Below are 24,233 nucleotides of genomic sequence, written 5' to 3' on the forward strand. Positions count from 1 at the left end.
ATTTCACTGTAATTTTTCTAGTTTTGTATTTATTGAGACTTCTTCTGAAACCCCATTTTAAATATTCTATCCATTAAAAAGCAGAACAGCACAGAACTGAGGCCTAATTTGAGACTGGCACAATGTACAGCAGCAAAACCTGATTTTCCACATCACATTAATGTACAGTGGTAATACACTATTAATGTAGTCCAGGTAGAGAAGAAAATAAATTATTCCACAAGGACTTATGCTGGGGAATGAAGCAATCTTCTTGGTCATCTCCATTACATCTAATCAAGACTAGACAAGAGATGACCTAACCATCTTACCTGTGGAAAAAATAAACAAATTAAGTATCAACAATCTGCAATAACAAATTAAACTGAAATGGTGCAGAACAGCTTGGCACCTTCACGGTTCCTGCTCCCCAGTCCTGGGGATGTGCCTCCCCACAAACCAAGATCTTTGAATGGTTTGATTCCCCCATCTGGCGCTTTCTCGTGGAGCAGAGCTCCTGAGCAGCACGGCGCTGGACCGGTGGAGGGGGAAGGCAGCTGCAGCTCTTGGATCCAACGGCAGGTTACGGCAACATGGAGCCTCGAGGCTTGGGAACACCAAACGGTGAAGACAAGCAAAGGCAGGAATTATGAGCATTCCCAGAAGATACAAACGATGCTCTGCTTGGCAAAACTCAGGCGTTTAAACCAGTTGCCTGAAGTACGTGAAATCACAGGGTCAGGAATCCAAGCAAAACAACTAGTGAGGAAAAAAGGCTGCCCTTGAGGTGGTGCAAAGGATCTGGCTGCTGAATGCAACAGACATTTACTGATACCAGACACCGAGCGCATACACATGCCTTTTCAAAATCCACCTTAAACAACCAACAGAAAGTTTTAAACTCTTTCCATATCAAGTCATACACAAAACGGGTTTCACCCCAAAGAAAACGTCCTCTCGCAAGGAACTGCATAACACTGCGCTCTGATTTTCTTCTGAGATTGTCTCAATAAACGTAATATCAACTTTACCAATTCAGATAATCTGATGCTAATGACGGAAAAGGCCTTAAGGAACATTTCTCATCGCCATTACATTTAGATATTAACCGTACTTTAGTCCCAGGCACCAAATTTACTTTACAACCTTCTTCCCCCAAAATACTTTAAAAGTGTAGAAGATTTTATAACAACTATGTAATTGTTCAGTACACATGCTTTTCTTCTGGTCTGATGTCTATATAGTGCAGTAAGAGCAGAACTTTCTGCAGCAGGGCCACCAGCTCCTCACGCAGGCACCTCGCTACCAGGCAGGCAGGGATGCGACCCAGGCACACGGCAAAGCACACCCTGGCTCGAGGCTGGAGAGGAAAAGCAAGGTGACGAAATACATCCCGGTGCTTTGCCGCCTCTTTAATATAACTCACTGGAATTTTTCTAGCAAACGGTAATCACGCAAAGCGCAGAGAGGAATCACTGTATGCCGCATCACCCACGAGAGTCCAGGGTATACGGCAAACAGCACTACACGTCTCTCCTGCTGGAACCGAGATATAAATTTCCAGTGAGCAAAATGCTTAAGTATTCACCGAGGAAAGGAGTAAATACTGTAGTCTAGTGTCTGAGATGCCCTCCCAGGAGATTGTCCACCTGGGTCCAAGAAATGTTTCATTACACAAAATACAATAGCTCGACAACAGAGTGCAAGAGTGTGCCCAGGCCAGAATACCTTGTCTCTTAGGTCAGAAGGAGTTTGTGCAGAAATGGGACTCGAAATGGGTTTCCCATATTCTAGGTAAGCACTTTAACCACCAAGTTGTAAGACAGAAAAGGGGATGGTCTCCCTCTTCTTTGTGTTATCTACCTTTTGTTTCCTCAAGGTTTTGGGGGAAAAAACCCCAACTTTCAGTTTGGTTTATCTGAGCGAATAAAGGATTCTTTTTTTTTCCATATTCATTGCACCAGGTAAACTAAAATGTCAACTATCTACACAGGCTTGGAATTGGGGACAAAGAAAAAGGGAGCCAACCTCAAAAATCACTAGTAAGTTCTGAAAATCACGGGCTAGAAGATAAAAATTTGGAAGTGGTGACAGAACTACTCAAGTCCCTGCTCAACGTTACATAAAATTGCATCCCAAAATTATTTGTTGTAAAAACTGCTGCAGCATCTTAAGGACAATAAAAGTATCCCACTGAAATCAAGCTGCCACTGCTTTTATTCACCATTAAACACCTCACTCCTCCTATACCCTGCTATATTTTTGGATCAGAGGTTTAAAATTTAATATGTAACAATACAGTAGGTGTCTGTTCCCTTATACAGCCCTAGTATGCTAGACTGAAAATTATGTAATTTCAGGCACCATGAACAATTTCACATGTCATTTTAAATATAACTCGTTACTGAATTAGGTGCCAGTTTTTCTCATTGGATCAATTAGCAACGGGGACGGAAAACTCATTCTCCAACTGGTAAATTGCGGAAAAGAATCCAGAAGCAAGTTATACGTAATAAGCATTTCTAAGACCCCATAACGGCAGCTGAGGGAGTAATTGCTGGATATCCCTGTGCCTGCAAGTCGTCCTTTTTCCTGCCAAGGTGATAGGCATTCATTAAATGCAAGGGGCTTTTCAGAAGAGAAAGTGCCTTCAAACCCCTAGTTTAACGCTTTCACTGAGAAAAAAAACACGTTTTGTTATGGAATGCCAATTCAAAACAGAATACATCCGTTTTGATCTGAAAATTGCCCCAGCAATCGCTTCCAACAGGAGTAGACCCTACCAGCCATAAATATCCGTCTGCTCGATGTTATACGGCTCACTCCAGGGCACGGAAAGTAAACCCCTTGCTTTTTTATATACCAGAAAGATCTTCCCAGCTGCTAAACTTTTCAAAACAATTTCTAAATGATCATTTTCTCTTTTAATAAAAGGGTCGAAATGAAATGTTCGACGAAATAAAAACACAGATGTGGCTAACATCTGGTCCAACCTCTTAAAAGCTTATTTAAAAGCAGTAGTGTCACGTGGCACGGCTCTTAGACATCGCGGATTTCTTCTGTTAAGAAAAACAACCACTTTATTGCAGGGCACAGGCAAAAAATAAGTTGGGCATTAACAACAACAACCCCCACTCCAAATCCAGTTCTTAAATGAAAGTACCATCGGGACAAGCGTAGAGCGAGGCCGTGAGGAGCAGCCTACTCCATCCTCACCTAACGTCTGCGTGGCAAGCAGAGGAGGACGGGCACTTCTAGAGCTTTCCATCAAGGTCCCGAACCAACTACGTTCATGCCACTTAAAACCACCAGTCACCCGGCCAGCTCCTCCAGTATTTAAAAATAAAACCCCCCCAAAGCTCTTTCTTCACAGCCTTTTAACATTTTTCCAACCGACTCTAGTAGTTGCGAGGGCTACAATCAGACACTGGGGATTAGGTTTGTAAACCTGTAGGATTATTTACTGTTCTTGTCATTACTAAATGCACACTAAACCCTCTTTTAACACACCGTCTCCCCCTTTCCCTTCCTCTGTGCAGCTAGTTAAATGTATACACAGCACGCTATTATGGGGATTTATTACAGAAGAATCATTCCAGCCGATATATTTTAAACCCCACATTTTTAAAAACAGCCATGTGAAGAATGTGTTTTTCTGTTTCTGTTACAGGAGGCAGCACTATTTATTGCTCTGCCCAGATAAGAGGATTTCCTTACAGACAGAAATGGAGGCTGAACACTTCCCAGGAAATCCTCCGGAGCAGATACAATAGAAGGCACTTGGTGCTCTGGTCCCATGCAGCAAATATACCCTCCGCCACACCGTTTCATAGCAGTCAAAGAGCTGAAAGAGTTTAAACAAAGAACTCTTCCCCCTGTTCAGCACAGCACCAGATGCTAAGCACCCCCAGTATTTAAGAAATACTTTGGGGCTAGAGCACGACAAAACCTGAAAATAGTTGGGAGAGGCTTTTTCACTAACAAAAATCCTTAAGCAACAAACCAAACGAGCTGAGCCTGGGGCATCAGAAATAGCGGGATTGATTGTTGCTCTCCAGGGAGGGATTAAAACCAACAGGAGCCACCGAAAGCTCCCGCAGATTGTCGGAGGAACCCAACGGGGCAGAAACGCTTTTGCAGCTAAATCTGATGAGCGGTGCCGGTGCCACTTTGGGAGCTGCAAGGAGCGCGAAGGGAAGGCAGTAGCTTAGCGTCAAAAAAGGCACTGCACAACCGCACCAGAATATAATTGATTAGCTGATCAGAGGGGACAAGAACCCATCTGGAGGGGAAGATAACTGATTTACCAAGGGGCGTGAAGAGAAGTCATTAAGCATGGGTAACCGTGAGGGGAGCGGCAGCGGCGCAGGGCAGACAAAGTGCCGTAGCATCAGGTAGGGAAGAGAAATGGATGTGAAAATGCTGCAGTAGCAGCAGCGCGGCATGAAGTGTGGCGTACGAGGATTGACGGGTGTGCAAATGAACCCGCCGCGTGTCAAGGTGCGCGCAGAGTCTGCGGGTCCGTACGAACGGGGTACGCTGCGAGTTTTATTAATATGGGGCTAGGAGCCTCCGGAGCAGGCTGGGAGGTTATCTTGGCAGTTTTAAGCTGTTGCCAATCTCATTGCTCCGGATAAGGCGTCTCTTTGTGCAATCCCAGCCAGCCCCGCCGTGCCCCCATCCCACAGCACGCACCCCGCGGCTGCCAAGGGCTCGGGTTCCCCCCGGTCACCTTTGGCAATACCATCGTGTGCCATCGTAACAAAAGGACACCACAAAAACAGAATGTAAGGACAGAGCAAAATTAATTGCACTTACTGACAAAATAAGGTCACAAAACGCATGACGTGTACGCTTGTATTTAAGTGAAAACGTTTTTTATTTTATTGTACCTGAAGCCACCTTGAAAATTACAGCCTACTCCTTCATAGTGCCAATTTGACACCAAGATTTAGGTCTGACAGCGTACGGAGCACACGAGGCCACGCATACAGCATAAAGATAAATGAAGTCTGTCACTTTATTATTTCCTTCTGCCAAGGCAAGGTTAAGGGGTCCTCTCCAGCCGAAGCCAAGTTTCCAGCCTGCTAGCTCCTTCGGAGACGGCAAACACGCCGTGCCATGCAGAGTGAGGCCCCTTCTTCCCAGAAATGTTCGTTCCTGCTGGCGAGGGATGGCGGGAGGCATCGCCGGCCGGCGCCGGGCTGCCCGGCAGCACCCGGACACGCAGCCCTGGCACTGCGAAGCACCCACCGGCCGGCTCCTCATGCTTGGCCTGTGAGAAGCATAGAGGCAAAAAGCCCAAAAGGGTGCAAATGAAGGGCAAAGAGGGAAAAGACACGATCTAATAAAAACAAAGAAATTCCACATATCAGCTACATAGCCTACTATTGCAAGCCTGAGAGCGCGGCTGCGCAAGGTACGCCTGTACAAAAGCAGGGATGTACAAGCTCATTCGCTCTTTCCTCGCTCCTCTCTGTTGAAAATAGGACCTTCTCACAAAGAGGAGCAAGAGCCGGGATCAGCCCCGGCTGGTTTGCAGTCAGTGCATTGAGCTCGTCCACGTCGCTGTAGGCAGAAGGAGGTTTTCCTACAAGATTCTGCCTTAACCGGCGCAGAACTACAAACCCATCTTTATTAAATGCCTGCATCTCTATTTCCTCACACTGAGATTCAAGCTCCAGGTGTTGCGTCTCTCCCGCAGCAGCTGACTGACATCCGACAGCCTTCCCGCATTAGCCGCCTTCGTACGGCAGCCGCAGAACAATTATCCCATCGCAGGAACAGAATTTCAAATTTATGTGCTTAATGATATATGGGAATGAATTATGAGAAAAGCTGTTCCTACAGTCAGTCATCTCTCACGGAACTTTTCTTAGATACTGAACATACTTTTTATAAATTAAATTTCAATTTTGAAAAAATAAAACCCCAAACCACCAACCCTGGTGCTTTTCTGGCAGCGCATCCACACTGAACCAAATGCTCTTGTTGCACCTCACAGTCCATGGAGGATCGAACCAAACCACATCCACACATTTTGTACCCACTTAAAGGTTATGCCACTAGTCTAACAGACATGGAAACTTGTTAACTTAAACACTAATTCATCAGAAAAAGTTAATCACTCCATTCTTTCCAGAAATCCTCCCTGCAATATATATGTTTTTTAAAGCAGGCAGTACAAAAATAGTCCAGCAATAAACAATGCCTTTCTGATTCAGAAGATTTTTCTTTGAAAAGGTAAGCTCGTGCTTACTGAACTACATAGCAATATAAAAAGCCCTTAAGAAAAAATCCTTTCAACCTCCCAAAATAAATACAGCTGAAAGTTAAGCTTTTCAACTGAAGAACACCTTGACACTGTCCTCAAAACCAGCAGCAGACGTTCCTCTTCTGGAATAACGGTCGTGTCCCCCCAGCGCCTTTTGAAACAGTGAAAAAGAGCGTCCTCTAGGCAATCTACTTGATGCAACTCATTGTTCTTTTTTGAAAAAAGCTATTTTTTGATGATGAAACCAATAACCATCAATGACCAACTTGACAAATACTCACCCAGAAACGTACTAATTAGCTACCACACATGACATTTTTCAGCTCCAAAGCCCAGAAATGGTACGAGCTCCCATGCACAGACATGAGTCTTCTCCAACTCGTGATTTCTGCGTCTGGCAACGCCAAGACCGACCACGGCGCTCCTGCCAAAGGTGCAACACACTGACATCTCAGCGCTCGTCCACACGTTCACCCCCTCCTGCCTGAGCAGTTATGAACTGAAAAGTTTTTAAAATGGAGACTATAAAGACAGATTTCTCCTACTTATTGCTCTTTTCCATCTGATCACCAATTCCCTGTTGTATTTTCCTCCTTTGCCTTTTATGCTGTTCTTGGCATCTTTTCTCTCCTTTCCCTTCCCCCACCCTGCCTTCTTTTTGGTGCCTTCTGGCCTCTATTTTCCACATTTTTTTTAAATCTCTGCAGGGGTATCCAACAGTAACAGTTTCTATAAAGGGAGAGGCCAGGGAGAAGAACTGACCAGCATCTTAATCAGTTCCCCTCTCCAAACCCCGCAAGCGCAAAGTGCCGCCGTATCTCTTGCCGAGGGCGAGGGCCGTACAACGCCCTGGAGAGCCGACAGCAAAGGCAGCCGGGCTCAGATCAGGCTCCAGCTCACTTTCCCCGTGCTGCCAGACCACTATGTAAAACAGCAAGAGCACTTTACACCCGAGCCAGCCGTAAAGGGAACAGCTGGTTTAATGTTTAAGTGCTGAAGCATCATTTCTGCAACTGCAGCTCGCTAGTTAAGTAGCCAGGTCCTGCTGTTGGCGTTAAATGCTCTGCTGTCCGTCCCTGCAAGCCCAGGATCCTTGCCTGGCTGGCGCTCAGCCACCCCAGCAGAGGACATATGTTTTATTGAGAAGTAAATCTACTCCTCTAACGTGCCGCCCTCCCCGCCCCAAATAAAATGAGACGAGGAGCTCTGCGCTACAGAGAACTTAAAAGCAAATCCTAGCATTTTTGTTGGATTCTTTTTATCTTTTTTTTTTTTTAATCATGAATCAATTTCTGTTCCACCAGGAAAAAATTTCAAATATATACAGCCATATATACACACACAGTTTTTAAGCTACAAAGACACAGGAAAAATTTGAGGAGGCTCACAAGACAACATTTTAAGGCTAATTGGACTGATTGGAACTCAAAAGCAAAGCAAAGCTAACATTTTCCTAGGATATCACTGAAAAGTCACGGTTGGCTCGGATGATGGTCCAAAAATCAGAGCAATTTTCCTTTAGCAGAAGTACAAATGGTTGAACTGTCATGAGGAAGTGCAAACCAGAGCCCAGCCTAACTCCGACACATCTCTTGCCCCGTCAGAATTACCCTTGCCCTTACACTTGCCCTCCCACCCCACAGCTCCCCACCTCCGGGCCAGGCACACGGGTCAGCGCTGGGATCCAAAGGCCACGGACTCATTGCCACGTTAACCTGCCCTATGTCAGCTCTCCCATTAAAGAAGCAGTCCTCCTCTTGCTCCCAGCACTGTGGTCTGGACCAAAGAGCTGCTCCAGGTTAAAAATAGCCTGGCAAAATAACTCACCCAGACGGGTGAGAAAGAGGAACGAGTTGAACTTCCCACTTACAATTTTCTTCTAATCACCCTTACGTCTCTCAGCAAAGGTGGGCTAACTTCTACCCCCTCCTTTGAGGTTCAGAGCTGGTCTATGGTAGATCTGGTGACAAGCTCAGCACCAGGCACCAGAAGCCACCAGGACTACAGAAAAGCTTCAGCAGGCAATTATTAGCATTAAGACAACACTGCAATATAGTGCATGAAATTATATACCCGAGTCTTTATTTAGATGAAAAAAAATCAATTTGTATCCTGGCCATTTACCGCACTGTCCAGGCGGGCTGAATGGTGAGAAGCTGTTAACTGAAAGAAAATTATCAGGTAAGAAATTTCTCATTTTGTTACCCAGCTTCTTCCTTCCTTCCTCGCTAATGAGAAATAGCAAGCAGGGAATTACAGAGATGGGGAGAGGAAAGAGAAGGTAAAAGTTGTTTATTATTATTATTATTATTATTATTATTATTATTATTATTAATTATTACTATAGCAGAATAACAGGCAAGAGCAGAAGCTCCCCTGCAAAAAGCAAAAGCTTTGTAAATTATGCAGTTAGGTGGGAACCTGGCCCAAAGGAGAAAGCCTCCGTGATGGATGGGGGCTGGATTCAGAGCAGCTACTGGGCAGTGTTTTATGCCGCCAGGACTATCAGAGGCATGGAGCAGAGAAAGATCACACACGTAAGATGCTGACTCTGGTTCAGTGATCAGGACCACCAGTTGGGGTTTACAGACCTGGAGGTAGGAGACATGGGTTTGAAATCTTAAAAGGTAGCAGCTACAGAAATGCAGATCCATATTAGGAGCATCAGTCCACTATGCAACAGATGGCCACAGCCAGCACAGACCATGCTTTTAAATAAAAATCAAGAAGGTTGTGCCGTTTCATGTTAGATGAAGCACTATCTTTTTGTCTCTGACCATGCCTGATGGCTGAGAAACAGATAGGTACTTCTCTGTCTTGCTCCGGACCCAAACAGAGCTCACACATGAGCCCTGCTCCAGGGACCAGGGCATTTTTGCATCCATTCGGGCAACTTTATGAAGCATGTAAGGATCTCTGCAAAGTACAAGCATCGCTTGGGTGGCTCTAGGTGACAGTGGAGCACGGCAAGCTCACTTGGTCATCTGGCCAAACTGCAGCACAATCCTGCTGCAGACAGCACATATACTGCAGCAAAGTCCTTGAGAGGACATGCATTTGTTCCTCCTCTCCCCAGATGTTTTAGGGACTGCAGCAAACATTTTCCCAGATGCACAGTAGACAGTGGTGAAGGATTTTAACATTTGCCTGCAGCAGCTCTGAGGCCCCAAAGCCTTGGCATTTGGATAGACTGAACCATAAGCACAGCATAATTAGCATGTGTACTCCATATGCTTGAGATCCATCCTTACAGCGCTGGAATGCCCTCTGACACCGCAACTTTCCAAAAGAAGAAAGTTGTGGAGAAGTTCCTGGAGAATAATTTGTCTTATTCTCCAAGAACAGTGGAAAAAGGCGCTTCCGTGCACAGGAGGTTTCAGTGGAGCTGGAGAAATAACCTTTTCCCGACAAAGCCCAGCAGCATGATTCACCTATAAATAATGGAGCCGGTTTCAAAGCCAGCCTTTCAAGCTAATGGCTATCAGAAAGGCCAGCCATATGCTTGTACAACCTGTCATTCTGATTAATCTCAACATCTGACTGTTGTATATAAAGTTTATATAGTAACAGGACTATATTTAATATGTCATTTTAGCTAGGTTACATATTGCTGATTTTACAGTTTCTCACCAATCTGCCATTCTCCGGGGTACAGGCACACAAAAGACCCTGTTTAAATGCTGATTAGATGCAGAGCGAAGTGATGAGTTTGGAAAGATTTTAGTACATCTCAAAAAACAGGTACACTGGCAACACGTTGCAAAGAGAGCACTGGAAAAGATAAGGTCCCGCATCCCATTACATGTAATTAATTCTTTATTTAAATATATTAGGCATCTACTTAACACGGTATTGCAGAGGCAAGAAGAAAGTCACAAATCATGGCTCAGACTCACACACACTAAAAGGATTCATGGCTCTTTCTGCCATGCACCCATTTTATTTTACAGCATATGGCATAGTATCAAAGTTGTTCTTCTTTAATGAACTGAATAACGATGCTTTCCCATGAGGCTTAATCTAAGTTCACCATAACAAACTGTATTATGGCACCAATTCTCAGAAACATGACTACATGTCCGCAGCCCATTTGGAGAGAGGGATGCGCATTTCATGTACAAATTCATTTAAACACATTCAGCATTAAATGCAATATTGATTTCTTTGAAATCAGTAAAGTTTATTTTGAATTAGATAAAACAAAGTTATCTCCCAAAAATAAGCTTTGGATAACTTTTTACTATTTCATTACAAAATGAAACCCAACCCACCCGATCATCATTTCAAATTCAGACCTACTTTCCTTTCCTATGGAACATAAGTTTATTTATATTTTATTTCTTTATTTCTTTAATTTCCTTAGATAAGACTAGGATGAATTGTTCTTTATGTTAGTTTTAACTAGGTAAACTCCTTCCACAGCAGACTTAAGCATCATTAACTGTGCAGTGAAATAAGCCCAGGATAATGGGCCGACAGAAGGGACAGATGAGGGAAGAGCTAGCAAGCTGCATTGGCAAAAGAAAGAGTCAGATTTTGAATCTTACTAGCAAGATCAAGCAGAGAATACTGAAGTCCAGGCAAAACGCTCCCATGCAATCAAAATCAACATAAAAATCTTTAAATGCTAAAATAAAGCCAAGCGAAGGAACATTACTGTCAACATCTGCCAACTGAAATGAATGATCTGGGTTGAAAGTGTTTGCTGACGTAGCTACAAGTTGCCACAAAGACTTCAGGGCTGTGGCAGCAAACTGGTCTGCGGAATAGCTCCTCACCTCCTGCTGAGATGAACCAGGCACGTGGACCTCAACTCTGCCATTGCCCCCAGGGAACACGGGGACGAAGCTGGAGCTATGCCACGCCAGGGTCTTTTGGGAGCAGGACCAGATGCACCCCTCACTCTAAATCGGGCATAACAGACCCAAAATAAGGCCAAATCACTATTTCTGGCAGTGACAGCGGAGAACCCGTGACTTTTGGCCTTTGCCCAGAAGAGGTTTGCAAGTCGATGGAAACACCTTATAGCTAGGACACCTGAGACAGGCAGCCAGCGCGGCTGTGCCAAGGCGTCCGTACCCACCGGCATCACCTCGGGGAAAGCCAATGGAGCAGTACCAGCAGGCTGGGCCAGGGGCTGCGGAGGCAGGGATCCCGACGTCTGCATCCACAGAAATTTCATTCTCAAGGTGTTTCTCAGCTGCTACCGAGAGACGGTGCCGTCGCTGCGGTGACACTGCAGTCAATCAGCTCGGCTGACCGAAATGACTGCGCATCTACCGGCCACAAAGACGTACAGACTATGTTACTCCACATTTTGCCCAAAAGAAGAGGACAGATTTGAACAACACAAAGTCATCTAAATCACAGCCTTAATTATACTGGCACTTCAAAAAAAGAAAGGAAACAAGAACAACAATTTCAGGCTTTTGTGTTATTTTTAGGCACTACAATTTTCTCCATATTGTAGTAAAATTAGAAGCAGAAATCTTTGGATGCAGGAAGGAGAATGAGGAAGCTTGCCAAATTTGGGGGAATCAACAATTAATATAATAGCAATTAATTCAGAAGAGTAACTACATGTCATTGTAGGGTTCCCTGTCTGTTCTGTCCCAGTGATTGTTTAAAAAATTTGTTAAGCAAGGAAATAAAATAAAAAATGTTATTTGTTTATTTTTTTTTTCTAAATTACCAGCATTGCAAACTCATGCTGGTATTTGAAAGTCAGTCTGGGCTCTCCCTAGTTATACATCCTTATTATCATAAACATTCCACAATTGGAAATTACTTTTCATGACGCTTACGCCAAAAAGAAAATAGCTGTATTGCATCTGCAGAACCAAAAGCAGTAAAATGTAATAAACATTAATCTTTGTCAGTGGCTCCGCAAACCAATCTGTTCGGCACGTAGGTGCCATTTTTACACAGTAGCTTTATTACTACATAATTATTGATGGATCAGCCAAGTGCTCTCTCAAGGAAAGACTGTTCTTAAAACAAGCTTGTTAAAAGTTTAAGTGTAAACCTTAGGATAAAAAACCAGCAGCTAGATTTCATCTGATTTAAACTTTTAAAAGAGGAAAAAAAAAATATTGGAGGGACAATTTCAAAAAATGCTATGTTTGAGGCAGGCATGAAATTGAAGCAGACAAGAAACTTCAATGTGATAGAAAGAAAGAATTGGGGACATCTGTACCGAGAATAAGTCGTAAGCAGCAGGAGGAATTATCAATCTAGTGATGTGCCAGCTCTCTGCATTTCAATTGCTTCACAGGCCATACCATAAAAATTGTTTGCAATGAAAGCAGTATGAAGAATTCCTACATTTTATTGCTCCCAGTGATATTCTACCCAGTTTGTGTGTGTATACCCATTGTAGCCTTTCAAGTACAACATCGTTTCGTATTAGTACCTGTTTAAATTACTCGCCCACAAACATCGTTCCATGTTCAAAATGCCTCACTATTAAATTTTCTGTTTCAGTCAAAGTACTTCAAGAGTTTTTATCAAGCTTTCAAAGGCAAGAAAGTTTCATGCGATCTTTCTGAAAGTCGAGATAAAGCAATAAACTTTAAATTTAAATGAAAGCTTTTTTCAGGAGAGAATTCAGCGTACCTTTTTTGAATTCCCTCCCCACCTTGTTAAACCGAACTTCTTCATCGCTCACAGATTTGTAAGTGTTGCATTTCAGGAGCTGAACTTCAAGCATCAATCTCACCCCCGGTACAAAGACCCCACATATAAAATGATCTTGGGCAACAGCATATCTGAAATCGCCCATTCCCGTTCACTGACGGATCGTAAAACCTCTCCAGCACAGATATCTCAGTGCAGGCACGAATGCCACTCTCAGCCTCAGAATACACGTTCTTTGCTGCCGCAGACGTGGTCCAAAGCATTCCTCCAACCCCAGCTGAACTGGGGAAGCCGATTTCTGTCCCCAGCGACTGAGCCCCGTGCCCCTTCCCTCCGCAGCGGGTACCACCTCCCTCCCGCCTGCTGCCGTACCGGCCACGGCGTCACTCCCTAACACGCGTCTGTCAAAATGACCCTGTTATTAAAAACGTCTGCACGAGCCTGTGATATTTTTGACAGACCCAGGTGAGGGAGGCAACTACACGTGCACTAACGCCTGCAGATAGCAGGGGGATGAGCCAGTAAGGCGAGACATTTCTTAACCTCAACCAACAGCACCCACAACATCACATCCCGACACACCTGCTCCGTGTTAAAACGGGAGGTCAAATTCAAACAGTGCGGTATAAACCAGAGATTTTATCTTTGCTCTAGGGGAAGAACTTAGCACAGGAGCTTTGTGTTAGTTCCGCAGCAGCTACAGAGCCATGAGACACGGCGGTAGCATGGAAAGCAGTACTCCCACTAAGTGCAAAAACTCCGGCTTGAAGTGCAAAGAGAGACTTTACAGAAAAGCAACTTCTCACTGAAGTATGTTTTATTTAATGAAAAACACTGACAGAATACAATACCACCACCAGTGACACAATTTCACGTTGATATGGGTGTTCCTGCATTTCTATACCTGACTTCTATGGTAATGTGGATTTACATTTTTTACCTTTAGCAGGAAATTAGTAAGGGCCGTTAAGCATAACTTCCAAAATCAGTCATTCGCCTTGTTCCTATATAAGTGTTAATGATTTGGTCACAGAGAACTGTTTTACTGTTTTACTTCTTTCCCATCTGGGAGCACACGGTGGCTTCCCCACCGTAACTAAATCAAACACGGCATTTAGGGAGTGAATTTGATGAAAAATGGTATCCTTCCACCCACTGTACAGCTGTTTACTTCTGGCTTTTGCGTTTATACCTATCTCAAGAGCCTTGTTTCTTGCTCCAAATTTCTTTCCTGGTGCTGCTTAACAGCATTATTTACTCTCTCTCATTTCATATTCATTCCCTTATTTCTGCTCCACAGTTGTAAATGTCCAGGTCCTTCATCACAGAAAACAACTTCTACAATGTTAGGTGTACATATATGTTTCAATATGAAAGCTAAGCCTTACCATAAGCTGCTGACTTTAAAAGTAAAAGAAAGTATTTTCTGCTTCCCTTTAGCAAAACTTGGCTGCAAAAAATCCCTGGAGTCAACTCTTTGCAATTCCCCCCCTAATCTGCAGCTACCCCTCCCCACGCAGCCTACCGGCATCTCCTCGTCCGGCCGCTTCAGACACTCTTGACCCAACACAGTCACACAATCCTAGATAAAAGATAACAATTTTTGTTATTAATAACCAACCCCAAGTTGGTCTTACCTGCCAGTTTCTACAGCTTTGCACCACTGTAATTAATGAGCACTGAAAACTCTAAACGCAGTTTTTTCAGCCCTACTGAATGCATTCTGGTGAGCACGTATGAAAAAAAAAAACCAACATTGAAAAGCTGAAGAGTACAGGAGCCTCGTGTTGACAGGTCACTCTGATTCCAGGTCAAAGCAGAGTCTATATCTGGCTGCTTTGATTATAATTGCTTACAGGATAAAAACTAAATAGCAATTATCTCATTGTCACACAAGAGAAAAGACCTAATAAATGAACCAACACTAAAGTAACATTGAAAAACAAATTATTTCAAAAGCAATCAGGAGTAGTAAAATTCAGTTTCCAAAACTGTTTTTAATTGCCAACAGTGTCAACATTAATATTATTCCTCTGTTGGATAATACATCCATTTTAGTTATGAAAGCATTTAGCAAACCAAAAATGTCAAACTACAGTTATACAAGGCTAAACTCGTGACAGTTTTCATCAACAGTCTGTAGTGCCGCATCTGCAATCCCTCATTACAAGGGTCATCTACGCAAGCCGCAGCCCAACCCATGCGTACACGTGTTTATCTCGAGCACTATGACAGTCCCACGGATTTCAGACCAACAAACAAAACAGATGAAGTGTGTAGGGGTGTGATGAAGTTAATCCTTAAGAGGATATAGAAATTAATTTTGCAAACTAAATTCAAAGCTACCAAACAAAAGCAAAACAACAAACTGCTACACAAAAATATTAAAACCTTGCAGAAGCGGCACTCCATTTAAAGGGTTTTCTTCGGTGGATTTTCAGTTTGCAGGTATTCCCTTTACCAGCCGAACCTGTACCACAAGAAAATGAAGTACTAAATGGAGGATTATTTTAGCTTTTTCAGAAAATGCAAGACAAACGCGAAGTGGTCAGGATCCACCGCAGCACTGCACATGGATTTATTACCCATCATACTAAACCCAAAGTAGCTAAGCCTTGCAAATCTCTCTGCGCTCTATTTCCTTCTTCCAAGGGCACGTTTTGTGGCTCCTTGACCTAGGTTAATAAGTCTTTATTCTCAATAACAACTGAGACCATGAAGACTCCCTGAACTGAACCCAGGCCTCCACTCCTGACATTTCAGATACCGTGATGAATTGCTCAAATAACATCCTCCTGAGCGGTTGGCTTTCCATGCAAATTTAACGTCCTCTCCATAGCCTCCATGCATTTCACTTTCCGCAACTCTCTAATGAACAATTTCAGTTTTCAATTGAGTTTTTTGGTGAAAGACTTTTCTTCCTTTTTGGCAGAAGGGCAGGGCAGGAATGTCTGTTTCTTCTGCAAACTGGCCACCTAACCAAATAACTGTGAGCATTAATGGGCTCAAATTCTGGCAGGTGCAGAAAAGGAAGTATCACATAATTCTCATAGTAGCAGGGAAGTTACTCAGTTTTTTTAGCCAGGTTTCCTGTGTGACTGTAGGTCTCTGCGTCATCAGCCCCCAGCACCACCTCCCCAAGTCTTGTTTTAAACCACAGCCTATTTCAGCCAAGATTTAGGAGCAGGGCAGTGATCCCTTAGGTGGTTACATTTCCACAGGTTCCTTGAGAATTGCCCCCCCCAGCAAGATGGAGCAATTATAAATGCCCCTGGAAGTACCTCCCACGCTGAAAACCGGCATATTTTCAGATGTTAGGGAGTGCAGGCAGGAGAACACCCTGAAAAGAAGCCCCAACAGAAGGAAAACCTTATACTGGTGCCTACAAATGCCGAGGCATCTAAGTCAACCATGAAACACAAACCTCCCTTAGTATTTGGGGAACGACTGTTTTCGTAATTCTGCTATTCAGGTACGGGAAAAGGACCAATTCTAAAGCCCCAGATGAGCTTCTCCTCTTCTCCCTGCTTGTCCAGCTCTGTGCTCCTGCTCATTTCCACCTCCTTAAGCCTAAGCCTAGGTAGAGCAGATGATGGCAGACCTGGGCTTCCCCTCAACGCAAGGGAAAACACTGCATAAAAACCTGCTCGGGCTGATGGCTTCTCCTTGCTCCATTAAAAAGCAGTATTGATGCAGCAGCACACACATGTCAAATACCAACGCGCAGAATGACGCACCAGAGCCCCCGTTCGGCATGTTCACCCTCTTTTCCCAGCCGCGTGTCTCTGAACCGGAGAAACTGCCCTGCTGCTGCCTCCTTCTCCAAAGAGCCTGCGGCCAGCAGCCGGCTGCAGCAGCGAGACAGAAGAAAGCAGCTTTTTTGCCTTTTTTGTCTTAAGCAAGGGAGGATGAAGCCTTAAGTGGCAGGTTAGCCTTCTCATCAAAGAGCAATGTAAGGCTTTTACACTACTCAAATAATTGAAAATAAAACTGATTTTTTCCATCATGCTTTTATTGGAAGAATTCAAGACAGAAAAGACACGTTGCCCACTGCCCACTCAGCAGTAGGGATGAGGCAGAAGTCAGGCAAAAAAAAATCCAAGCCTGGAAAAGCTTTCAAGATTTTAAAACATTTCACATTCCAGACGAGAATTTTATGAAACAAAAAAATAAGAAAAAAGAGAAGGAGAAGGAGAAGGAGAAGGAGAAGGAGAAGGAGGAGAAGGAGAAGGAGAAGGAGAAGGAGAAGGAGAAGGAGAAGGAGAAGGAGAAGGAGAAGGAGAAGGAGAAGGAGAAGGAGAAGGAGGAGAAGGAGAAGGAGAAGGAGAAGGAGGGGAGAGAAGGGGATAAAGAGACTTCCTCCCCTGAAACAGTCGGGATAACAGGACAGCCAGGCTGGTCAGCCAGGGGCTAAGGGCATTCATTCACATGGGACATGGCCAAGCAAGATTTAAGAGACGGGTCTGCTCCTTTTGGCTCAGGAACCCGAACCCCACTCTCCAGTACCTTCTCGCAACCACAGTGTCCATTACCCTGGGGCAGTTCTTTTTGACCAAGACTTCTGACAAAAACGGCACACATTTTCCTATAAAGAGTGTCTGTATCGATAAACCAACCCTTTGGAAAATTCCTAAAATATCCACAAATGTTCTAAAAACGTATTCACATGATTCAGCTTATCCTTTCACTCAAATTTATCTCCCCGATGGCTCTAACAAACTGCAGGTTTCTCTCCAAAACTCCTCTCTAGATTTGTTTGGAAATCTTTCAGCCAAACTATATGATTAGTTTTCATCCCTTAACCTTCCTAGTTACTCACGGCATGAATATGGAATGAATTTATAGCATTCCTATCCTGTAATGAAATGCAAAGATCCTGCATGAAAAAATGTGTACACAGATTTTGGAGTAACACATGCACACGCAATACTCGTGTGTGAGTGACATACATAGTCAAGTAAGAAAATCATGTCATCTGTAATTCATCCCCAAGACTTCAGGTATCAAAAAACTGCATTCAGAGCAGCTGGTGGTCTCCTATTACCATGCTGGCTGCAGCAAGCTCTTCACATCTCATTAACAGCATAATGAAGGCTCAATCAGGGATACAGGCTATCAAGACCGCCAAACATAGGCATATAGAGGCTAGATTAGAAAGATTAGCTTGTACCAAGGTTTTTATTGCTTAGATCTCAAAACTGGGAAAGAGCTAGTCCTGTCACAGAAAATAATTTTGAAAGAGCAAACCGCACATGGAGACAAAGATGAAACCCTCAACGTGCTCCGAAGGCATCACACAAGGAAGGCAGCACTAAGCGTGTCACACGCGCTGCTTGTTTCCACAGGTGGGGCTTAAAACCACATAAGCAACTGCATCGTTGAAGCCAGAACCAGAAGAAGAGCGATCAGGATGGGGACACACATGCTTACACTGATGACCAAGCGTACTTTCCATATATAACACAATTAGCGCTAAACTCAGCAGCTTTGTTTCTCATGTATGTGGTAATTATGATTTAATAGGGCTTCATAATGTTCTCTCTAATTACTGTTTATATCTTTTTGTATACTTTCATATGCACGTATACATTTATATATTTTCAAACAGTTGGCACTGATGTACTCAGGCAAAATCTGAGGAAGAAAGGCGGATGCTAGAAGAAGAAACCAGCACACAGAGGAGGTGAACATCTATCCGTTGATGGCAAGAGCAGTGAGCAGCAATCCGGGCTGGGGCTCCTGGATGGGGAGAACAACCCTCCTTGGCACCCGCACTGCCAACAGCCGTTCAACAGCCGTCTGCAGCCCGTGAGCCCTTCAGCATCCTTCCATGGCAGCTCAGACCCTGCTAGAAATGTCAGATTTCTGCAAACTTCCCTGCCCGCTGCCAGCACTGGTTGTCTGCTGCCGCCAAAAAAAAAAGGGGGATCATGCACGCATGCATTTTTCCTCGCTGGGTTAGGGAGCCGAGTCTGCTCACGAAGGGATCGAGCAAGCCCCAGGGCCAGGACGAAGTATGAAGTGGGAGCTGGTAGCTGGCAGGGTGAGGGGGATGAGATCTGGAGGAAAAGAGTAAGACCCTGCAGGATGAGCCCATCCCTGTCTCGTATAACTTAATCTTTAGCCACTTTTCACATCCTCCTTGAGTAAGAAGTTGAAAAGCGCTGGTACACAGGGACGACAACTATTCGATCAATGAACGCTGTCTGCATGGGGTCTTTAACACCCACAGAAATCAATGGCAACATCTTTCGACCTCAGCCCATGTCAGATTATGCCTGCAGCAGTAATGGAGGCATAAATACAAGCAGCAATAAATGAGCAAACTATTAATTATGAACAAGCACAAAACCTTTCTCATGTATTCTTTGTGAAATTAGCAGCGAATGCAGTTAGCTGGGTGCCTAACCAAGCACAAGATGGTACATGCACGGTGATTTCTCACTGCAAAAGCCGCTTACTTTCATGAGGACGTGCAGGAGCGTGTTACCACCCGCTTCACATATATTATTTGAAACTATTGCCCTAAATGACTGCATTTGAATTTTGATCCAAAACAAAAACTAAATCAGGTCTCAAACACTACCTAGATTACGAAGGAGAAGGTATATAAAGTCAGTCAGTAACTTACACTGTATTTTACCTTTATCTCTGTTATTATCAGACCTTCCTCACTTTTAGCCCTGGCCAAAATTAAGTTTATGACTTTTGATTTATGTGGCAAGAAGAGATGAACTGGTGGTGTACAGCCTAGCAGCATGACGTGGGAAGGACAGACTGACAGCCAGCAAACATCAGAAGCACAGAAACACCAAGAAAGACAACAAATTATTTAAAGTGGTATAAAAGGGACATAAAAATAAATTGCCAAGTTTTACACCAAATAATGTATTTCTTGAGAACAGAGTCCATGGTATTTGACTGTGGCAGTCTCCTAAAGGAAACAGTGTCCTGTTTTGAGGAACTGCAGAATCAGAAAGAGCACGTAGAGCGTGGAGAGGACGCTGGGATGCTGCATGGCCAGGAAAATGGACCGACTGATCCACCCAATCTCCACCTCTGAAACTGAGATCTCACAATAAAGGACTTTTATCATGAAGAATACGAAAGAAGCTGTTTGCAAAGACTCAAACGAATTTCAGCTTAAATGCCCTGCAAATTAATACACTTTGTAGGAAAAAAAAGTCCAATGTAGTGTTTATTCTAAGCACTTTATTGCCTCAGACTCATTAACCCGGTACCTTACATGCTCTCTTTGTAATGCAAATTTGCGAAAATACTATGCTTTCCATAAAACATCCATATAGACAAGCTCACACTGCTCACATACCAATTTTAAGTGGAGCAAAAATACGCTAAATTTTTCTTATACTTGGGCTCTGCACCTAAGTCTTATCTGCATAAGCAGTTTGTGAGAAACCTTCTGCTGTTGCTGCAGCCACCATAGCTCAAAGGTGGAAGATTTCCCATAGCAGCTGATGTAGGCAATTATAAACTGAATTACCACATGCACAAGCCAAATGAAAAGACTTTGTAGAAGGTACCTACAGAGTTTTTTTTGAGAAAGAGAGATCATTACAGAGAGCAGAGGAGATACCCTGCATTTAAGGAGCCCAAACATTGCACAAACTGCAGCTGCTTGCTGAGCGCCTATTTAATAGCCACCTGCCCAGCCACGCAGCGTATCACCACGAGGGTTTGCTGGGAATCCTCGCCACGTAGCACCAGGCTCGCCGTTCCCAACCGCTGCACTGGCTGGGCGTAATACACCCGTCCAACAACGCGTGGAGCCCAGCAGGAGATACAACATCATCCCGACTAAGGTCTCCAGCCCAACCTGACCCAGGTGGTCCACACAGTGGAAGATGAGTCAGGGTTGGAGAGGGCTGAGGGAAGGGAAAGGTTCCTGGTTTATGACTTACACAGCTGTGGAGAACGACCAAAACATCACCTTAAAGGTGCTGTGTTATGACTCTCTCCCTTCTCCAGTAGACTTAGGCGTTGGAACATGAAATACCATAGCAAACCAGCTGAGATTCACAATATAAATTGCACTGAACTGAATTCAAATATACAGGATAAATTCAGGAAATTTTATGATCTTTCCCTCTTCCCTCCACAGGTACCAACTACTTTTGTTTCAAGATGATCTATAATTGCGCCATCTCAAATTAAACTCTGAGCAACTGTTCTCATCCCACATTTAGTTTTGAAAACTGCCGTTTCTTTTTCAGACTTGAAGAAGGGCCCAGAAACCTGGAAATTGTCTAATTTTTACAACTATACCAGCTGGCCTGATAGAAGAAGATACTACCTCCAGGTACAAACCTTTCCCAGATTTTCCAGAGCTATGAAGCAGAACTCAAGACATCATTGCCTGAGGTGACAGAAACATCTACCCTGGTTTTCATCAGGGTTCAGAGCTAAGATGCACAGGTGACCAACGGGAGGCATCCGAACAAGAGGTTTCCTTTATTCTGTGTAACAACATGACAACTGCAAGTCAGGTGTACTTCCCAGTCTGTCTGCCAGACCTGGTTCCCGACGATCCAAAACACATCGAGGCTCCGTTACGGCTCCTGAACCCAGATGACTTCCTGAAGGAAACCAGGTGCTCAGGGGCAGGATGCACACGCAGACCGTCATGCACCCACACCACACAGGCACCACGTGGCAAGGGCTCGGAGCCTGGGAAGTCCATCCCAGCACGACTACCCCGCAGTACAGACACAGACAAAGTGAATCTGACTGAACATGAAACTTAAATTGTTAAAATAAATTAGCAGAGTCACTGCAAAAATTTAAAAAAAAAAAAAAGTTCGGGGCAGGATCTATGATCAAAATGCAACCCAAACAGTAATTCAGCATACAAGCTTCACAGCGTATTAACAAAATAAGTACCTGTTCCAACACCCCCAATGATTTCTGAGATGCATTAAAAGAGAATGAGCATACTGAAACCTATTCGGTTTTGAAATTCAGCTCATTTGGCACGCCCTCAACTTCTGAAAGAAAACAAACAGGAAAAGCAGACAAGCCGTAGCATGAGCAGCCATGCACTCTCCTGCCCACCTGCCTGAAGCCCAACTCAGAGCAACACACCTGGCTACACCAGCTTAGTTTCATCTTTAAACTCAGTCCTCAGCATGTCCATTAAAACGGTCAATAGCAATGCCAGCTGAGAAATGTCCATCACTGGCAACTCATTTTTACAGGTCATTGGCTAGCCAGACAACAACAGCTTCTAGCCATTACTGACCTCTCTCTGACATGAACCACTGATTTCCAGGAGAAAGACGAGCCACGAGCCATCCATTTCCTTAATCATAATTAAAACAAAACCAAAACCACTCAACTGTTTCTATATGATTTCGTTTGTACAAAATATAGAAGTGCAACCATCCTGCTACGTTTCCGGAATGCGAACACTAACTTAATAAGAATCTGAATGCATTCAGTTCATCTATTGAGGCAGGGAGTACCTTATTATAAGTAGGTGCTGTTGAACAGAAATTAGCATCAGAACAGTTTGGATAACAAAACGTTCTGCTGCATTGACCCCCAAGTAAGCTGACAAAACAGATTCGGACAGGTATGTCTTACGATGGAAAAATTAACTGTGATAAAGAAAAGAATAAAATGCCCTTTAGATATGTTCAGTTCTCGGAGTCATTAAGATGCAAAGGGAATTTAAAAAAATGTCATCTCCATAAAGCTCAAGCACACATAAGAAAAAGCAAACAAACCTGCCTGGACAACTGGCTGTTTGCAGTACTGTCTGCCTTAATGGCTCTGGAAAAATTGGCTTCCTTAGCTGAGCAGTCCTGCTCCCGCTGTACTATACAGAGCTATATGATACAGATAGATCTGGGAGTTTTAAGAAAAATGGAGCAAAACCACCAAAAGGCATACCAAAGTCCGTATCAAAGAAAAAAGCACACAACCAGTTATTTCCTCTTACAAACATATTAAATATTTGCCATTTGCAAAGATTCTCAATCAGAGAGACAGACTGCATCATGTCTGATTCCAGTAAAATGTCTCCCGAGAAAGTCTGCCTTGATCTAAAATTCTCATACTTGGGTTTTAATTCCCAGTCATATTTACAGGAATCCGCTTCCTCCAATTTCCTAATTGAGACTGCATGGCTTGAAATATGCCCATCAGCTATCATATGACTGCAAATCTACTTGACTAAGAGATACACATTCTCAGGCTTCAGAAAATAATTAGGCACTCCAGATTTTCCTGCAGCTTCCTGAGGAGCAGATGCCAACGACCAACATCCACAGCCAACACCACTGGTCTTATCAAGCCTCACAGCTCCTGTACCTTGATGTTACAGTGATTCAGGGAATTGCTAGCACCTTATCCATCAGGATACATGGAAATTATACAACAAACCCAACAACTGGCTGCATGTATCCCGTTTCCACTCTAAGCTGCACTGATCTCCTACTCACCAGGCTCTCGGTCCTTAGTGGATATGCACTCTTTTATGGACTCTGTTATGCCAAGACTAGCTGCAGTGGGGAGTGGGCCAAGCAAGGATTCCAGGGCAGGTGGTCTTACAAGAGCTTCATTTCCATTTTTGCATTCCCCATCTTCATTTTGTTTTACTCTATCCTTCTCATGGAGTTCATTATAAAAGTCCTTGTTTAAGTGATTAGCAGCTGCTTCCAGTTCCTCATCTTCTGCCTCCTCCTCTCCAAGTACACTAGAGCTATTATCTTCTATAGAATCTGTAAGGGGAAAAAAAAAACAACAGATCATTGCATACCATCTGTTACAGAAACTAAATACATAGAGAGGTGCTCACTTAAAGAATAAAAATCTTTAGAGAAAATCTGTAGAAGAAATATACAATATTTTAGTACAACGTATGAATTCATAGAGTTTCCAGGGGCTCTTCAAATTAATTACCTTGGCTATTAAAATGTATTTTTGTGAATACAGTCATCATTTAAAATAGAAGTATTGCGTTATCAAATTATGGCAGGTAAAAGGGCTTTGCGAGAGAAGCTGGCTACTTACTGGTATAATTACAAAAGAAAAATAGCATGTTCAACCTGCGCAAAGCCCTTCTGTATCGCTTCGTCAACTGGGGGATTCAGTGACAGAAGGGTCTAGATACTGGTCCACTGCACTTTCAGTGATGAAACGGAACATTCTCAGGTGCCAGTGCCAAGCTTATACTGCACCAGGAAAGAAAAACAACTGAAAACATTAACAAACTGTCATTGTAACGAACGTAGTTGTTTTGAAGACTGATATTTGAACCAACTAATTGGCAGAGAGAACCCCAACACAATAGAGATCTTGTACTACGCAAGCCTATGATCAC

At 43.6% G+C, this 24,233-nt stretch overlaps 1 protein-coding gene across 3 annotated transcripts in view; it reads right to left on the bottom strand.

Moving 5' to 3' along the window:
* BRF1 (BRF1 general transcription factor IIIB subunit) overlaps positions 1 to 24,233 on the bottom strand; it is a 177,182-nt gene that overhangs the window by 50,197 nt on the left and 102,752 nt on the right. For all 3 annotated transcript variants that reach the window (XM_072866243.1, XM_072866242.1, XM_072866244.1), the window contains one exon: positions 23,353 to 23,631. In XM_072866243.1, coding sequence (XP_072722344.1) covers positions 23,353 to 23,631 — 279 coding nt within the window. The remainder of the gene's footprint in view (positions 1 to 23,352; positions 23,632 to 24,233) is intronic.

This window comes from Ciconia boyciana, chromosome 6 (genome assembly GCF_034638445.1).
Source record: "Ciconia boyciana chromosome 6, ASM3463844v1, whole genome shotgun sequence".
In the NCBI taxonomy this organism is placed as follows: Eukaryota; Metazoa; Chordata; class Aves; order Ciconiiformes; family Ciconiidae; genus Ciconia; species Ciconia boyciana.